Below are 17,550 nucleotides of genomic sequence, written 5' to 3'. Positions count from 1 at the left end.
GAAGGGATCCCCCTCACTGGCCTGGGTCTTTCCTGCATGCTGTAGAGCTGAGCTAAATGGAGCCCAATGGGCCACAAATGGTGAGTAGTGGGTCTGGGCCTCCAAGAGGCAGAGTGCTTGTCCCTGGCCCCTAACTTGGCCACAAACTAGCATGGCCAGGCACAGCTTGGAAGCCACACCTCACAAGGTGGCAGGACTGGCTTCAGGTTTCCAAAACGACACTGGTTTTTAGTTGGTGTTGATTGCTGCTACCCATAGAGAGGTGAGCACCCACAGGGGGCCTCTGACCCACAAGGAGGGGAGGATGCAGCAGGGTGGCACTGTGCTGTCAGAACTCTGAAAGAAAACAGACCATGAAAGCCCTGGTCCCTGTGTGTGGCCACAAAGGCTCTTGCCTGTGCCTTCAGGCACTGAAGCCTCTCAGCACTACAGGGATCAGGTGTCTTCAGGGTATCCAGCTCCCTCCCAACACTAAAGAGACTGCAGCCTTCATAGTGCCTAGCTGAGGTCCCCCCACCCCTTGCCAGCTCACTCTTAAGCCCCTCCTGGGAATGTACGCTCTCACCTCTCTGTCTGCAGTAGCAGCAATCAATCAATTCCAACTGCTAAAACCAGTGTCTTTTGGAAATCCGAAGCCAATCCCTGCCACCCTGTGAGGCATGGCTTCCAAGTCTGCCACCTGGCCATGCTAGTTTGCAAAAGTCCTTCAAGGCTGAACACTTGCTGCTAGGCTTCTAATACCAAGCAGAGCCTCCTTTCTCTTTCAGTATTATGACTGCAAAGAGGGGCATTTTCCTTGAATTCTTTTTTTTTCTCTCCTACAAATGGACACATATCTTTATTTTGTTTATTTTTATGTGGTGTGAAGAATCGAACCCAGTGCCTCACATGTGAGAGGCAAGCACTCTGCCACTGAGCCACAACCCCAGCTCTCCTTGAATTCTTTCCGTCCAATTAATGCCTTCTGAATTAGCTAATTCAGAAGTCAAGACCAAAGCCCCTGACACATTTCCCAATATGGCCCAACTAATCAAGCTTATCAGTATCTCAGAATGTATATAAAAACTCACTGCAGGGCTGAGGATGTGGCTCAAGTGGTAGTGCGCTCGCCTGGCATGCGTGCGACCTGGGTTCGATCCTCAGCACCACATACAAACAAAGATGTTATTTCTGCCGAAAATAAATAAATATTAAAAAAAAAAAAAAAAAACTCACTGCAAAATAAGACCATGAAGAACTTCCTGAGGGGATTTCCCCACAGTTAACACACTCTACCGTTTTCTTTAAAATTTAAAGCAAAAAATTCAGATTTGACAATTTTTGGTTGTCGAACTTGGGAGTCCAGTGTTAATTTAGAACTCGATATCTGCAAGTGAAAAGTTATGCTAATTCACTAAGAAAACACATTCCTTTGAGCTCTGAGGAGAAAGTTAATTGTACTTGCCTGGGAAATTCTCATGTGTGTGTTAAAAATATCACCATGAATGCTGTCTCTGGAGGTGAGTGAGAATCTGCCCCTCGCTTGCTTGCTGGCTGCCTGGTGCTTGCTGCGCTGCCTGGTAAACGGCTACTGGGGAAGGGGGGGATGGAGAGTTCGTAAGTACACAGACTGTCCCTAGGCAGCAAATCACAGATGGGTTGGGCATCTTTCCTCCTCAGCAGAGACATCTGTATGCAGGTCACTTCAGCTGGATGACAAAGCCTAAAGGAAATCTGGAATTTCCAGAGGGAGAGCAAGCGCCATTGATGCCTATCTCTGTAGGGTAACAGCTCTGTCTAACATTCTCCCTGGCTCCATTTCTTACCCCACCACTAAATCGCAGCTAGAAGACAGTAAGCTGCAAACAGAGAGAAGGTCTCTTCACTGGCTAAGTCAGCCAAGATGCTCAGTGGTTTATTTTTCCCATTGCAGACAAACTAGTTGAAATCTGGGTGAGTAAAGAAAGATGAAACGGGGCTGGGATTGTGGCTCAGTGGTAGGGCGCTCGCCTAGCATGCACAAGGCACTGGGTTCGATCCTCAGCACCACATAAATGTAAAATATATTGTGTCCACCTAAAACTTAATACTTAAAGATGAAACATTCACAGACAGATTTAGACTAAGTATATATTTTAATTTCTACAAGGTCCCCCTTTCAAGTTTTAGGGAAATTGAGGTGTATACAAATTAGACATTGCTAGTATGTACAAAAGTATTTTCTATATTTTTTGAACAATACCAGCTATTTCATTTGCAGTAAACAGGGCGTTACAAAACCAGTCCAATAATGATTTTCTATTAAGAAGCACATTATATGACATAATTCAGTTTTATTAAAAAATAACTTCAAAATACAGAACAATCCCCTTTTAGGAAGAAAAGCTATTTCTGTAGCTCACTTCAGTAAACACACAAGTTGAACACTTGAGCAGAGGGCCATCCTTGTCTGTAGAGAAAACACACGAGGCTTCTACCCTTTTAGGATAAAATCCAACCCACAACTAAGGCGTAGGCAAAGTCACTGCCTCTCTGCCGTCTATACACTAGCAGCCCCCAGAACCTGTGAATATGATACCACTCCTTTTATTACATCATTTCTATGGCACAATTGACCTTAAAAGAGATTATATCTGGGGCTTGATCTCATCACCTGGAACTTAAAACACGAGGAAGGTAGATTTGTAGCATGAGAAGCAGGAGGACTGGAAGGGCCACTGTTGGTTGGAAAGTGGCAGGGCCTACACCAGCAGGAATGTGGGCAGCCTTAAAGGAGTCAAAAGTCCCCTTTCTGAGGCGAGCAAGAAACGTATTCTGCTAACAATCTGAACAAGCCTGAAGCAGAGTCTTCCTCAGAGTCTTCATAAAGGAAAGTTGCCCTGCCCACCCCTGACTTCAGTCTGTTAGACTTGAAAATCCAGCTATACCATGTTGGACCCGCAAGCTGCAGAATTATGAACCAAAAAAAAAAAAAAAGGGTGTTGTTTTAAACTACTGAATTTGGAAGAATTTGTCATACAGTAACAACTCATATACTGCCCAAGAGTAACTTTTCTGAACCTAATTGGATTTAGTAGTTTCTTTTTGGGTTCTGAATGCATTTTTTTCCCCCCACCGACTAGTGTTATTAAAACAGTATCCGCCTTTGAAGGCAATATTTGAAAATCTTTAATATGAATCAATCAAACATTGTTCTGTATTGTGTGATCAAGTACTGATTTTTTATTTAGTTCTGTTTCCTAATGTACTTCTATCTTCTGACTTGATAAATAATAGACCACCTAATCTGGTTTACCTACTTCCCATGGTTGACAGCTGTATATATTTTTTGGTGCTGGGGACTGAATCCTGGGACTCAGGAGGCATGCTAAGCACATGCTCCACCCCTGAGCTACACTCCCCAACCCTTGGACAAGAATTACAGTACCTCCAATGTGGTGAGTGAGCCCTCCCATCCATCCAGGGTTGTCATATCCCTCATCTGAGGGCTCTTTTCCACTTCCCAAATACACCAGGCAAGGTCTGGGGCAGGATGGCACAGACTTCTACACCAACATTCAAAATGAATTTGTCCTGCATAACTGGATTAAATTGGCACTAAGGTGATTAAGTACACTTGGGGGGAAATTCAAATTGAAGATTAAAAAAAAAAAAAATCAACACTAGTTTTCACAGGTCCAATTATTTTTGGAGGAACACCCAAAGCCTTGGAAATATGACATACAGTACTCTACAGCCCTCTCTTCTGGTTCACTCAGGTCAAGCAAGGCTTTACTGAACTAGTGGGTTGCAACACAAATGAGAAAAACATGCTGTTGGAACTGTTCTGCTGCCTCTGTGGTACATTCTTTACTTGAAAGACTTCAAAGTAAAACCCTGTAAAATGGCTCCAGGATGGTGGCAGCTAAGGTTCCAGTGTTATTCTTGAAGTTCCCTTTCTAATCCACTCTTCCACAAGCACACACATGTGTAGACCTAAGTGGCCACCCCACCACTTCCAATCCTGCCTGCTCCAGGGGACCCCAACCCACATATGTTTGAGAGAAGCCCCCCAATATTCAAAGTGAAGACAGCTCAGAAGAAACCATTTTCAGTGCCAGTGATTTAAAAAGAAATTCCTTATTCTCATAGTATTATTATGTGGAATATGTAAGAATAATGCTTAGAGAGGCACCAAAAGGTACCAAGCACCAAAGCATGAACTGGAATAGAATTGTTTTTTATAATCTAAACTTCTGATAGTCTTTATTAAAAAGCACACAAAGTACTAATTCCTTAGAGACAGTGCAGGTATTTATAGTTAAGGCTGATTTTCTCTTCTCAACCTTGTCCACCAGCCTGAAATAATGCAGACTGTGGGCAGTATGATGACTGCTTTCCTGATTGAGCCAGCAAAGAAGCAATGTATGAATTAAGAACCCCAGAGCCACACTGCCTTATGCTCCTGGTTACCATTGGTATGGATTCGGGTGGTTTGTTTTTACAAGACTGTACAACTGGTATATAAACATTTGGCCGCCTTTAACAGTTCTTCTTCACAGTTCTATGCTTGGCAGCATGTATGCTAAAACCTGAAAAATGGGCAAAAAGAATCTGTATTCTTAGGAATACATGAGATGGAAAGAAATAGTCTACCTAAAATAATATTGCAAATTATACTTACATAGATTTCGCAATTTCTTGATTCAAGAAAATGAAAATTCCAAAGTTGGCTACTGTAAAATGTGGCATAAAAATATTTCTAGGAGACATCTGTATTTTAAATTATTCTACACATGTAAATGAATAACAATTGTCTTTGAAATTCATCTCTAATACTGAAATAGAACAACAGACTGCCATTAAGTTTCTTAAACTTTTTTAAGTTATCAGATATTTACAAATACGATATAATTTGTATCAAAAAAGGACATTTTCAACTATATCTGCTGCTTTCACTGGGGCTGCGGTGATGAGAGTAACTTCGGTCACTTTCACTGTCAGAGCCATAAGATCTACAACTCCTGTATAACAAAACAAAACATACGAAAACCTTTTAACTATCCACCCTTTCAATTCCTCTTGGAGCTTCCTTTTTGATATAAGTGACTTCAAAACACTATTGCTACAGCAAGCGCAGGGGATAGACAAGTACAGTTCCGACTATGGCTTTTACTATGGACTTTTCAGGATGTTTAAAATGATATATGGTAGCAATATCAAGATTAAGATAAAATAAAGAACTAGGCACAATGGCACAGGCCTGTAATTCCAGCACTTGGGAAGCTGAGGCAGATGGATTTCAAATTCAAAGTCTCACAATTTAGCACAAAAAAAACTAAAAAGGCCTGGGGACGTGGCTCGGTAGTAAAGCATACCTCAGTTCAATCCCCAGTACCAAAAATCAAAACAAAAAACTTCAAACTTGTGACATTTACTTGAAATCCATTCATGCGGAGAAGCAAAATAATTTTCTGTGTTACCCAAAATGATCAATATTTGATTAGCTAGTCTAAGGAAGTTAAGTAGGGGGAAGATGCATAAATAGTTTCATTGAAGGAATGGACACCAAAATTTGGGCCCAATGAGGTGTAGAAATGGATCTGTACATGAAGGAGGCCACTGGGATATTGACTCAAGAGGACCTGGTCACAGGTCACCCTTTAGTTAAAAAAATATATTGAGTGTCACAGTAGGCATCAAAGGGGAGGTGGGGCAGGTGACTATAATATAGTTTCTGGGGCTCAAGGATAATATAGAATAGTGTGCAAAGCAATTAAATTAGAGGCAATGAGAACCCCAGGGGAGCAAAGTCTGCTTCAGAGGCACATTGGAGGGGCTGTATTTCCTGACTCCCAGGGGCAGTGGAGTTGCAGTAGAGACCTGCAGGGTAGGTGGGATTAGTTATTTTAAGAGGCAAAATGGGGGATGGTGGAGAGGGCACTTATGTCTCTAGGCAGAAAGAAAGGTTTCAGCACATCAAAGGAGAGACACCGGGATCAAGAGTCAGAGATGGTGTTCATAAGTGGTGGAACCTTGCATGCAATGACAAGGAGCCTGAGCCTAACTGAAGACAGCAATGAGTCCCTGAACCATCTTAGCAATAGAATGTCCAGATCACTGTAAGGAAACATTACAAAAGTCACCATAAAGACTTTTGCAGTAGCCAAAATACATTACATACAACATAATACATATGTGTGTGTGTGTGTGTGTGTGTGTGTGTGTGTGTGTATGTGTGTATTTGCATGAAAAATATATTTTACTAAATAATTGACTCTAAACCTCCATTCTGCCACTGGAACAAATGATGATTAACATTTCTTTCTTTTTTTCCCCTTGTGTCCAGTAGATTGAACCTAGAGGTGCTTTACCACTGGGCTACATCCCCAGCCCTTTTTTGCTGACTGTTGATTGAATGACCGATTGACTGAGACAGGGTCTCACTAGGTTACTAGGGCCTTGCTAAATTTCTGGGGCTAGCCACGAACTTGCAATCCTCCTGTGTCAGCCTCCAGAGTCATTGGGATTACAGGCATGTGCCACCATGCTTGGCTTGATATTAACATTTATTTTATTTCTTTGTTTTAAAAAATGACAAATTGGCTATTTCTAGCAAGTAACCCAACTTAAGAAAGTAGGACATGGTTTGTTGTTTTTTCCCTTTACTCCTTCTAAAAGAAGTATTTGTTCAATGATATTAAAAGAACCCAGTTTAGATTAAGAACTAGATGTGCTCTAAAGGACCCACCTGGACCGCCTGTTGTAACTTCTGCCTCGGTGGTAACTGTCACTCCTCTGGCTCCGGCTTCGGCTCCGACTCCTGCTGTAGTAGCTATCATAAGTGTAGGACCTGCTTCAACAGCAACAACACACACTAAATTTTCCCATTCAAATATTCACAGAGATTTCCATTTCTTTGTAAGTCTCTAAGAGTGTTTTAACTTAGAACACAGGCACTCAATGACAGTGTGAGGACACAGTTGTATAACAAGTACTAGAAACATTTAGTAATTGCCCTAAATCAGACTTACCATGTTAAAGAGAAAAATGTTTCTTTTCTGCATTGAAAAATATCACAAAATTAACACTGAGTTAGTTTGACTGAATCTCATAGATCTTATTAGGCAATTATATTCAACAAACACCTGGTATTACCATTTTATATTAGTTATAATTCTGACACTGAAGTATAATGGGCTGACAGATAAAAACTGTCAAAAAGATCTCATTTACAAATGGTATGATTACAGAAGACACATATACATTTAACTTCTTCAATAAAAAATACAATGTGACCTGGGCATGGTGATATGTCTCTGTAATCCCAATGACTTGGCAGGCTGAGGTGAGAAGATCACTAATTTCAAGCCCAGCCTCAGCAACTTAGCAAGACCCTATCTCAAAATAAATAAAAAAGAGGGGCTGGGGTTGTAGCTCAGCACCATGTATAAATAAGTGAATAAAATAAAGGTCCATCAACAACTAAAAAAATATTTTAAAAATAAATAAATAAATAAATAAGAGTTGGGGGACTTAACTCAGTGGTTAAGTGCCTGGGTTTAATCCCTAGTATAAAAAACAAAAGAACAAAAAAACCAACAACATGCTAGGTGGTGGGTATAGTTCGGTGGTAGAGCATATGCTTACTAGCATGTGTGAAGTCTTGGGTTCAATCCCTGACACCAAAATCACAACAAAACAAAACAAAAAAAAATGTCCACCACACTTTGAACTGAGAGTTTATAAAATGAAGCCTCTCCAATTTTCCCCTGTGGGTGGGTACCCAATACCTGTCCTTACCTGGAGCGACTGTGGGGATCATACGAGCTGCTCCTGGATCTGCTCCTGCTAGATGTCCTAGTATGAATCACAGGAAAGACCATCACCTTGTGGATCAGAGTAAGGCAGGCAATATAAAAATTCTAGACTATTTTTTTGTCCATCAAAGTGAAAATAGAGCAACATCTTGTAACTATATATTTTTAAATATTTTTTTAATTGTAGATGGACATGATACCTTTATTTTACTTTTTTTATGTGGTGCCAGGGATCAAATCCAGTGCCTCACGCATACTAGGCAAACACTCTACCCCCGAGCCACCACCCCAGCCCCAACTATATTTTCTTTTTATATCCAAGTACACTAGAATCTTTAAAAGCCATTGGTTTCTGAAGAAAGATTAAGTTTTATACAGTTCTTCCATGAGATGTACATAAAGTCACTGGAGAGGGTCTGTGAACTAGATGGGGAGGGGGAAAGGTCCAAATAGATAGGTCACTCATAAATGAAGTTACAGCAGTGGAGCACACCTCAGAGTCCAAAGGGGGACAGAAGCTGGTGAATTAGAAATGTGGCTAACACAGACTTCTCCCTCTTGGTCTACTCCCTATAATCCTATCACAATGCTAACCCCCAAGGCAAGGGGTGATTATAGCTAGAGACTACAGTTAAGGAGATGCATTTGGAGAAGGCAGAAGTAGTGGTCACAGGCTTCTTTTTTTTTTTTTTTTTTTTCTCATGCCTTACTGTGATAAGGTCCCATCAGAGGACTATCCAAAAGAATTCCATAAGTCTTTGAAATAAAAAGCTAAGAGAGCTGGGGTTGTGGCTCAGTGGTAGAGGGCTTGCCTAGCATATGTGAGGCACTGGGTTCATCCTCAGCACCACATAATATAAATAAATAAAATAAAAGCACTGTGCCCACCTACAACTAAAACAATATAAATAAATAAACAAACAAATAAATAAAAAACTAGAGGAGACGATAGGCCAGTCTGGTGTTCAGCAATGATAAGGTTCTTCTTAATGGCTACACCACTCTGCCTATGCAAACCCTTCAAAAGCAGTCCTGATAGAGACCACAGTGTGGGGCAAGACCACAAACTCACCTGTGACTTTTGTAACTCCGATAGGAACTGCTCCGGCTTCGGGTTCGACCTCTGCTGTACCATCCTCTGCTCCGACTTCTAGAATAGCTTCTTGATCTACAATTAAAACAAGTGAGAAAACACACGATTATATTAACTCATAATGTTAAAATTAATTACAGGTGGAGAAGGACAGGAATACAAACAAGAAGAAAGGTCTCTCACAAACTCTGCATAGTGGACATGACAGTGACATTGCTAATGGGGCAATCTGGAAATGAACCATAAAAGGGTGGTATGGATGTGTTCATAGGAGCCCCAGTTGTAATACCAAAAGAGGAGATGGTCCAAATCTCCATTACAGTTATGTGTATCAACAGAGATACAGGTCAGGACTACAACACCGAGTGAAAAGGGCAAGTATAGAACATACACATGTATAAAAGACTTTTATTTATAAAAAATTCTAGAACACATAAAAATAACACTGTGTGAGAATAGAAACATCTGTAATAAAACTGTAAAGAGAAAAAAATAAAACAATAACACATATTTTAGAATAATGGTTAACTCTAGGAGAGAGGAAAAATGCCCAGCCTCAGCAAGACCCTATCTCAAAATAAATAAAAAAGAGGGGCTGGGGTTGTAACTCAGCAACAACCAGAGGATGGTACAGCACTGGCACCCCAGAGCTCTATTTTTCAAGATGACAGGTACAAAGTTATACATTTTATTACTTTTATACTTTAATCATGTCTTATTTTTAATATTAAATATTTAATAAAATATTTAAGAACCTCAGTTCTTTTCCTCTGAATTCACTTGGCTCCCTACCTTCCTCCCTCTACTTTAAATCTGACATTCAGGAATAGTGTGTATAGCTACTTATGCAATATCTCCATAGATTTTATTCATGATGTACTTATGTTTTGGAATATACGACCTGCTTCCAGTTTATCTGCAAGAGAATGAATATAGTATGTTCTAATGAGATTCTAGTCAATTTATGCAAACAAAAATTACAGATAAATCCTATGAGGTGACTGAAAAAGAATTAAGACATAGTCTTCAAATTCAAGCAGTTTACAGCATAGTTGGGGGGCCAGGCCCAGGTGGGTAACCAGAAAGGAAGGGAGGGCAGTGCCCAGGCTTAACCATCTCAGTCTACTACCCACTGAGCAAATTCCTTAGCATTTTTATGCCTATTGTTTCCATTTATTAAATGAGATACCACCTACTCCAAAGTCAAGGGTAGAAAGGCAAATGAAGAAGAATGGCTTGCATCACCAATAGATCATAGCTGTCTAAGTAAAAATGGCAAAGCTGATCATGAGCAAACAGGAAGCTCGAGTAGCTGAACAGGCAGCCACCATCCAGTGATAAGAACACAGAGAAAAAAAGCCAGGATTCACCAGCTCTCTGGGCCTAGAAGGAGTCGGGACAGGAGGAGGGAGAGCCTGTGACACAGGATGAAATGGTCTGAGAAGAATGAGGAGAACTGGCCCAGGGCTTCCAGTAGGTGGGGAAATAGTGAGTTCAGGGAACAGTGTGGAGAGAAGGCACAGAAGACAGCAAGCAAGCAACGGAGGAGTGAAGTAGAGAAAGTCACTGTAGATGGCAAGTAGTGGCTCCTTTTATAAGAAGTCTGGGTGAGTAAAGGAAAAAGAAATGCTGATGAATACGGGAAAAAAAAAAAATGATCAAAAAACCAGTGCAGGGCTAAGGCTGGGGCTGAGCAGCACAGCGGTTGCCTAGCATGCATGACGCACTGGGTTCGATCCTGAGCACCACATAAAAATAAAATAAAGGTATTCTGTCCATCTACAACTACAAAAAAAAAATAAATTAAATTAAATCAGTACAAATGATACAAAGCAATCACAATATAATAGGGGATATGAATAAAACAGGTAAATCAATTAAATATTTCTATGGAAAAGAAAAGGCAATGTAACCACTTATTACCTCTTACCACCACCAATTTTCTTTTTTTGTTTTGTTTTGTTTTTAACTCTTTCTCTGCTCTCTCCTGTCTACACTAATGACAAAAAGTAAGAAGCAACCTAGAAGATGAAAAAAATCTAAAGATGATTTTGACATCTTCTTCCCTATTGCCACAAATAATTATTTATAGATGCATGTCTTGGTAAGATAACTTTTGACTCTCTGGCACTCACCTTCCCACTCACCTTGCCAGTAAAGTGGAAGTTAGGCAACGCATTTCCACTTTTGATAGTTTTCTATAACAATAGTGTTTTAAACTGAGACCAAATTTCTTCTGAAATGCCCTAAGTCCCATATTCTATGGATCTTGCAAAATAAGACTTTTTATTCCTTTTCAGATATTTGGAAATAGTAATCTCTTCCCTAACTCTTATGTTTTTCCCAGCTAAACAATAACAAACTCTCCTTGAAAGGGGAAAAAAAAAAAAGGAAAGAGAATACTGCTTACCGATAAGATGATGTAGAACTTCTTGATCGACTTCTAGAGTGACTATAGGAGACAGACCTTGTTCTGTGTCGTGATTTGGTTTCAGATTTACTTCGAGATCTACTTGGACTCCTGGACTGACTATCACCATCCCGACTAGGCGTCTGTTCATCACTTGAACTCTCCTGATTTCTTGGCCTTCGGTTTAGGCGAGCTGTCTTCCTTACTTCATCAAACAGAGACCCAGGCCGAACTTTATTTTTGCTTTTAATTTCTATTCTCAAGCCCTGAGGTTTCAATTCAGGTACAGCAGTCAACGCCTTTACTTCTATGGCACTAGATGTGGTGGCTGTAGGTGCTGCCAGGTTCCCCACACCTTGCAGGGGCTTCCATTTATTATCTGTGAGGTGGATCTGGCTCTTCTCAGCTACCTCCTTCTTCCCAGTACTTTCTACAGCACTGGGCAAGCTGACAGAGTTGCCGTCCTGTTTCCCCACTTCACCTAAGGTTTTGTTTTCAGACACACTGCCTTCTTGTTTTGTCTCCTCTGTTTCAGGATGTTCTATATGTATGTCTTGCTTTAGAACCACACTTATCTCTGGGGTGTCAAGCCTTGAATTTGCTAGAGGGGAAGACCCCTCTACCTTCGCTGGGGAATTCCTATCAGGAGTGCAAATCTCCATGTTATCATCTGTTTGAAGCACATCCTCTGTTCCACTTGGAACACTTTCTTCAATCTGCTGGGTGTTTGGGGGTGAACTGGCAGCATTTTCCTCAGCATTTAAAGCAGTGGGACAAGTGCTGGGCTTACTATCACCTTTAGTAAGCTGGTCAAGACCTGATGACGTAGTCATTGTATTATGTTTACCTGAAAGGCTGCCCTCGTCACAGGATTTATCAGTTTTTGGAATATGATCTTTTATGGTTTCACAGTTTTCAGAAATTTGGGTTTTTTCTTTTGATTCCTGAGTAACTTGCTTTTCATTAATCTCCTCCTCCTCCTCTTCACCAAATTCTAGTGGAGGCTGCCAGTGAAATGCCTGTTTTCGTTTTGGAGCCTTGTGTTTTTTTTCCTTTTTCCCTTTCTGTTTTTCTTTTGCTTTTTTAGTGTGTTCCTTTCTAAGATTTTCCTTTGACCCATGTTTGTGCTTCTGTGGCTTTCCTTTATTGTTTTCTGAGTTGGAACAGGACCCCTCAGAATCAGAAGTTGATGGCCGCCGTTTACTCGATTTCCAAGCACTGGTATCATCAGGCAGTGAAGTATTTGCTGAAGATTTTGTCTTGGGTTTTGCTCTGATGTGACTTTCACTAACCTCTGATTCAGAATCTGATGTGGCCTCACCTTCCTCCTTATCAGACGATCGTCGGGAATCGTTTTTACTGTTTTTAGTTCTCTCTCGCTCTGAATTTGACTCAGAGTCCCATTTACTCCCAGCATAATTCTTCCTTTTGGACTTACTGCCATTTCTAAAGTGATCAGAAAGATTCTCTTTCAAAGTTCTTTTTTTGGTACGAGGGCATTCCCGTTCAGGCTTGGGTTTCTCTTCATCTCTGCTTTTTTCCTGCTTGTCGTTCATTATTTCCATTTTGCCCTGCTTCTCTCTTTCTTGGACTGACTGTGTAACCTGAACACTTGACTGTTCACTGTCTGAAGAATAATCTAAAGATGACCTGCTTTCACTATACTTTCTCTGACATGAAGACTTCTCTCTACCTTTGACATATTTACTGCGAAGTGTCTTTTCAGAGCTGCTGCTGTGCCTTTTATTTGAAGTATTATTTTTTTTCCCATTGGATCTGAATTTCCTCTTGGCTCGTCTTTCATCATTACTGCTAACAGAAGTGTATGAAGATGATCTACTAAACGGTGAACGATCACTGTACTTACTTCGTGAATGAGATCTAGAAGATGGAGACCTAGACCTTGAATGTGAACTAGCTAGACTACGAGACCTTGTATATGATCTAGAATAAGATCTACTCCTAGAAGATCTGCTACCTGACCTTGGTGAACTTTCAGAACTTCTATCACTATATTTTGAATAAGCACTCCGATCACTTTCTGAATTTTTTTCTCTTTTACGGTAGGATGATGAACTACCAGTCTCTTTAATGTTTGCTGAACTATAAGTGCTTTGAATGGGCAACAAATGGGTTGCTTTTGCTTTCATTTCCTGAATTCGCTCATAAGAGGGCTTCCAGGGTTTCTGTCCAGGTTTCCACCTTGAAGGGGGGGGACTGTCACTCAACGGTATTACAGGAATATTTTCTGCTACCACTGTCTGTACTACTACATTTTCACTCTGTGGTACTGTTGCCCTTAAAGGTTCTGTTTTAACTGGTTTATTTTCACTTAACTGAGAAGCTGTTCTTCTTGGTGATTTTGATGCTGTCCTTTGGCGCCCTGACTTGGAACTTGACCTGGACTTTGATCTACTTTGAGAATGTGATGAAGATTTTGATGCAGTCCTTGATCTTGAGCTTCCTCTAGAATAAGACCGTGAATGAGACTTGGATCTGTAGGAATCTCTACTGGAATGGGTTGAAGTGCTCTGGTCATCCTTGTCAGATTTAGACCAGTCCCTCTTACATGAGTGATGAGATGAAAAGGAGGAAGATCGAGATCTCCTTTCTCTATCACAAGAGGACTTCATTTGTCGAGTGGAAGATTTTGAAGATTCAATGTCAGAAGGTACAACAACTCTTCTCTTCTTAGTCTGTTTGTGTCTTCTGCAATGTTTTTGCTTTTTTGCTTTCTTTTTATGCTTAACCTTTTTTTCCTTTCTACGTTTTTTATGGTGACCATCAGAGTGTCTTGCTGTACTAACATCTGAATAATATCCATTATAAGACCATGATCTAGATCTCTGGGACAAGCTTCTTTCATCCCATCGACTTGAACAGGGGTCACTCAACCTAGAGACAAGGCCATAATACGCATGTAGTTATTTATAAGCATATTTCTATGCTTTAAAACACATTTCCTGTTGACATCAAAGTACTTGACTCCATCAACACTTTAAACACATGTAAAAGCATGAATCAGAATTACAGGCCTTGTCTTGACCTTATACTTTCAGAGAAAAATAATGACAACTACTAACAGATTCACTTACAAAAGTTTTTTTTTTTTTTTTTAAGCTAAGTAAGGAATTTCCTATTTGATAGAAAATGTCTATGAAAATCAAACCATCAACCAACCATAGGAGCAGAGGTGACATACCAAGCTCCTGGCTGTAATCTACTCAACACTACTCTTCCACTAGGAGTAAAATTTTTGGGGGCGGGGGGGGCACTAGGGAATGAACCCAGGGATACTTTACTACTAAGCTATATCCTTGGCCTTTTTTGAGACAGGGTCTTGCTAATTGCTACGGCTGACCTTGAACTTGCAATCTTTCTGTCCCTGTCTCCCGAATCACCGGGATAATAGGGATGCACCACCAACATGGGCACCAGGAGCAATTTTTGAGGGAGAGTCAAACTACGTTCCCCAACATTTTTGTTGAGTCTCTGCAGATACCAGAAAGATATCTAATTTTTTTGGTGTGGTACTGGGGATGGATCCCTGGACCTCACAGTTCAGCAAGAGCTCTACCACTCAGTGAGTCACACACCCAGCCCTTATAGTTTTGTTTTTTTTTTTTAAGAGAAAACTCTTTTTCTTAAGCAGCTAGCATGACTTACTTTTTCTCTACCTCACAAAGGTAATCAAGACTATCCCCTAAGACTGTAATTAAGCTATGCAAGACAAAAATTAAGAAAAAATTATAAAAAAACGGACTGAGGCTTTACGATTTTAGTGGTAATGTCAGGGCTTAAAATTGAGAGCTCTGAGCTCCAGTGGGTTGCTCCAACATAGCAGGTGTTTGCCTTTTTCTACTTCTCCCAATGCAAGCCACTCTGTCAGATGCTTGCAAAGAAAAAGAGAATTTCCCACAAAGAACTGCACAGGCCGGGTGTGTGTGTGTGTATGTATGTGTATATATATATATATATATATTTTTTTTTTTTCCCCTAAATATTTATTATTTAGTTGTAGTGGACACAATACCTTTATTTGTATGTGGTGCTGAGGATCAAACCTAGCGCCTCACGCATGCTAGGTGAGCGCTCCACCTCTGAGCCACAAACCCAGCCCAGTATATTTTTTCATTAGCTATTACAGGACCAGCCTCATTTCTAACACAGATATTCCACTGTGATGTTATCTCTGAGATGAAGAGATAAGTATACTCCTAAAGATGCAACCATCTCTGGGGACAGAAATAAATGCACACACTGGGTGTAGGTTTTCCCATCAACCAATTAATTCATCAGTGACTCTAAAACACATGGCTAGGAAAGAACATGTTTTTGTTTTTTTGCTGTGAGCTTCACTTAAGTTGCTGAGGCTAGCTTTGAACTTGCGATCCTCCTGCCTCAGCCACCTGAGCAGCTGGAATTATAGGCATGTGCCACCACACCCAGCTAATATAATTTTGAAGTCCTGATTACTTCTAAAATTGAGTAAGGGTTCTTTAAACATTCAATAGAGAGAAGTCAGAATTTTGATTTAAAAGCTCCCAAAGCCATTCATCTCACCTAGTTAACGGCACTACTTTCACCCTCTGGTCACAGTCTAATTCTGACTACAAATCTTACTGAAAAGTCCAGGATTAGGCCTATAATTGCCTTAACATTTAAATAAAGCAGATACTGGATTGTGCTTATTCTCAAAGCTCTTACTTATCTCCTTTACTCCATTTTTCTCCACTAGGTGGTCTGTAGGCTCTTAATCTCTGCATTTCCTCTTTCCAGTGAGGAGGAGTTTCACTGCTGTCATCATTATCTGACTCAGAACAGGATCTTGATCTTGGAGGTGTGTGATAGCGCTTTAAACAAAAGAAGAGAAACTATTTTTAAAATGCCTCTCAATTACAATCTACTATAGGACAGAGACATGTAAAAGATCCAATCTCCGATTCCTTCAAAGGCAATCATGTAAGTACTAAAACAATGATCTGAAGTTATTTCAGACATAAGTCCTTGAGATGGGAAAGGCAGATGTTTACCTGTAAACCCATATGAAATCTTACTCTTCAAAGTCTTAACAGTTACATTCATTACCTGAGATTACTCAATATACTAAGATTTCTCAACATACTCAACAATTGTTTCACATGTTCATTTCATCCTTGTTTCATCCAAACACAGCCATAAAATTTGACCCAACAGCAGTACTTTCTCATAACTATGGAAACTACAACTAAGTCCTTGAACAGTTTTTGTATTATAATCAAAAATCAAAGCTAGGATTTTAATAGGTTAAAAAAAAGTTACTGTTTATTTAAGTAATTTGAAAAAAGAAGTCTTAACACACATACAATTGTACCCCTTCCTTTAATCTTCCGTCCAGACTTTGATACAGATGGTTTTTGATCACTTATAATGGGTGCAACATCTGGAATCTTCCTAGAAAAGAAGTTATGAAAATTAAAAATTAGCAAATGTTAGGCATTCCCCCCTCCATGTTTCAATGCAGAATTTATGCTTTTGTGCAGTTTTCTATTACTTTGTGACATGAAAAATCACCTGAAATTCTGATTTTAATATCCATAAATAAAAATTTATTGAAACACAGCCACTTCCATCTCTTCACCTATTTTTTCAGGCTGTTTCTAATGTGGTGCTCTCATTGTTTTACACTGCTACAAGGAGTGCTAGGAGTATGTCAGGCTAGGTGCAGTGGTGCACACCTGTAACCCCAACTACTAGGGAGGCTGACATGACAAGATAACAAGTTTGAGGCCAGGTTGGGCAACTTACAAGACCCTGTCTCAAAAAAGAAAAGAAAAAAAAATTGGGTTGAGGTGTATCACAGTGATAGAGTGGTTGTCTAGCATGTACAGGCCTTAGGTTCAATCCCCAGCAAAACACACACAAATACACATACACATACACACACACACACACATATCATAGGATTTCAAGTACTATGCCTATCACTCATGTGTATGAAAAATGTTTTCCAAGTTGAAATGTATAAAATCTCACTTCAAATCAGCATCACCAGATGAATGCTATTATCTACTTTAATAGGAAATTTTGGACCCTAATTAAGTGAAGTCACTCCCCCACAAAAGAATTCTATTCTTCTCATAAAAAAGACCTGCCTTAAAAAAAAAAAAAAGATACTCAGGCCAGCCATAGTGGTGCACTCCTGTGATCCCAGGTACTTAGCAGGCTGAGGCAGGAGGATCACATGTTTAAGAGCAGCCTGAGCAATTTAGCGAGACCCTATCTCAAAA

The 17,550-nt window shown here is 40.1% G+C and overlaps 1 protein-coding gene across 9 annotated transcripts in view; it reads right to left on the bottom strand.

The window, feature by feature from the left end:
• Positions 1 to 4,820: 4,820 nt before the first annotated feature.
• The window catches only part of Nktr (natural killer cell triggering receptor), a 43,888-nt gene continuing 31,158 nt past the window's right edge, over positions 4,821 to 17,550 (bottom strand). For 4 of the 9 annotated variants that reach the window (XM_071600137.1, XM_071600142.1, XM_071600162.1 and 1 more), the window contains 8 exons: positions 16,627 to 16,714; positions 15,989 to 16,134; positions 11,282 to 14,176; positions 8,851 to 8,946; positions 7,762 to 7,818; positions 6,993 to 7,019; positions 6,710 to 6,814; positions 4,821 to 4,982 (listed from right to left, as the gene is read on the bottom strand). In XM_071600137.1, coding sequence (XP_071456238.1) covers positions 4,895 to 4,982; positions 6,710 to 6,814; positions 6,993 to 7,019; positions 7,762 to 7,818; positions 8,851 to 8,946; positions 11,282 to 14,176; positions 15,989 to 16,134; positions 16,627 to 16,714 — 3,502 coding nt within the window. In that variant the 3' untranslated portion in view covers positions 4,821 to 4,894. Of the gene's footprint in view, positions 4,983 to 6,709; positions 6,815 to 6,992; positions 7,020 to 7,760; positions 7,848 to 8,850; positions 8,947 to 11,281; positions 14,177 to 15,988; positions 16,135 to 16,626; positions 16,715 to 17,550 lie in introns of those variants that run through there. The other 5 variants (XM_027932449.3, XM_071600166.1, XM_071600146.1 and 2 more) reach the window with 4 other exon arrangements.

This window comes from Marmota flaviventris, chromosome 1 (assembly GCF_047511675.1).
Source record: "Marmota flaviventris isolate mMarFla1 chromosome 1, mMarFla1.hap1, whole genome shotgun sequence".
Lineage (NCBI taxonomy): Eukaryota > Metazoa > Chordata > Mammalia > Rodentia > Sciuridae > Marmota > Marmota flaviventris.
The sequence above is the reverse complement of the archived record's forward strand: the minus strand, read 5'-3'. Positions and strand labels throughout refer to the sequence as shown.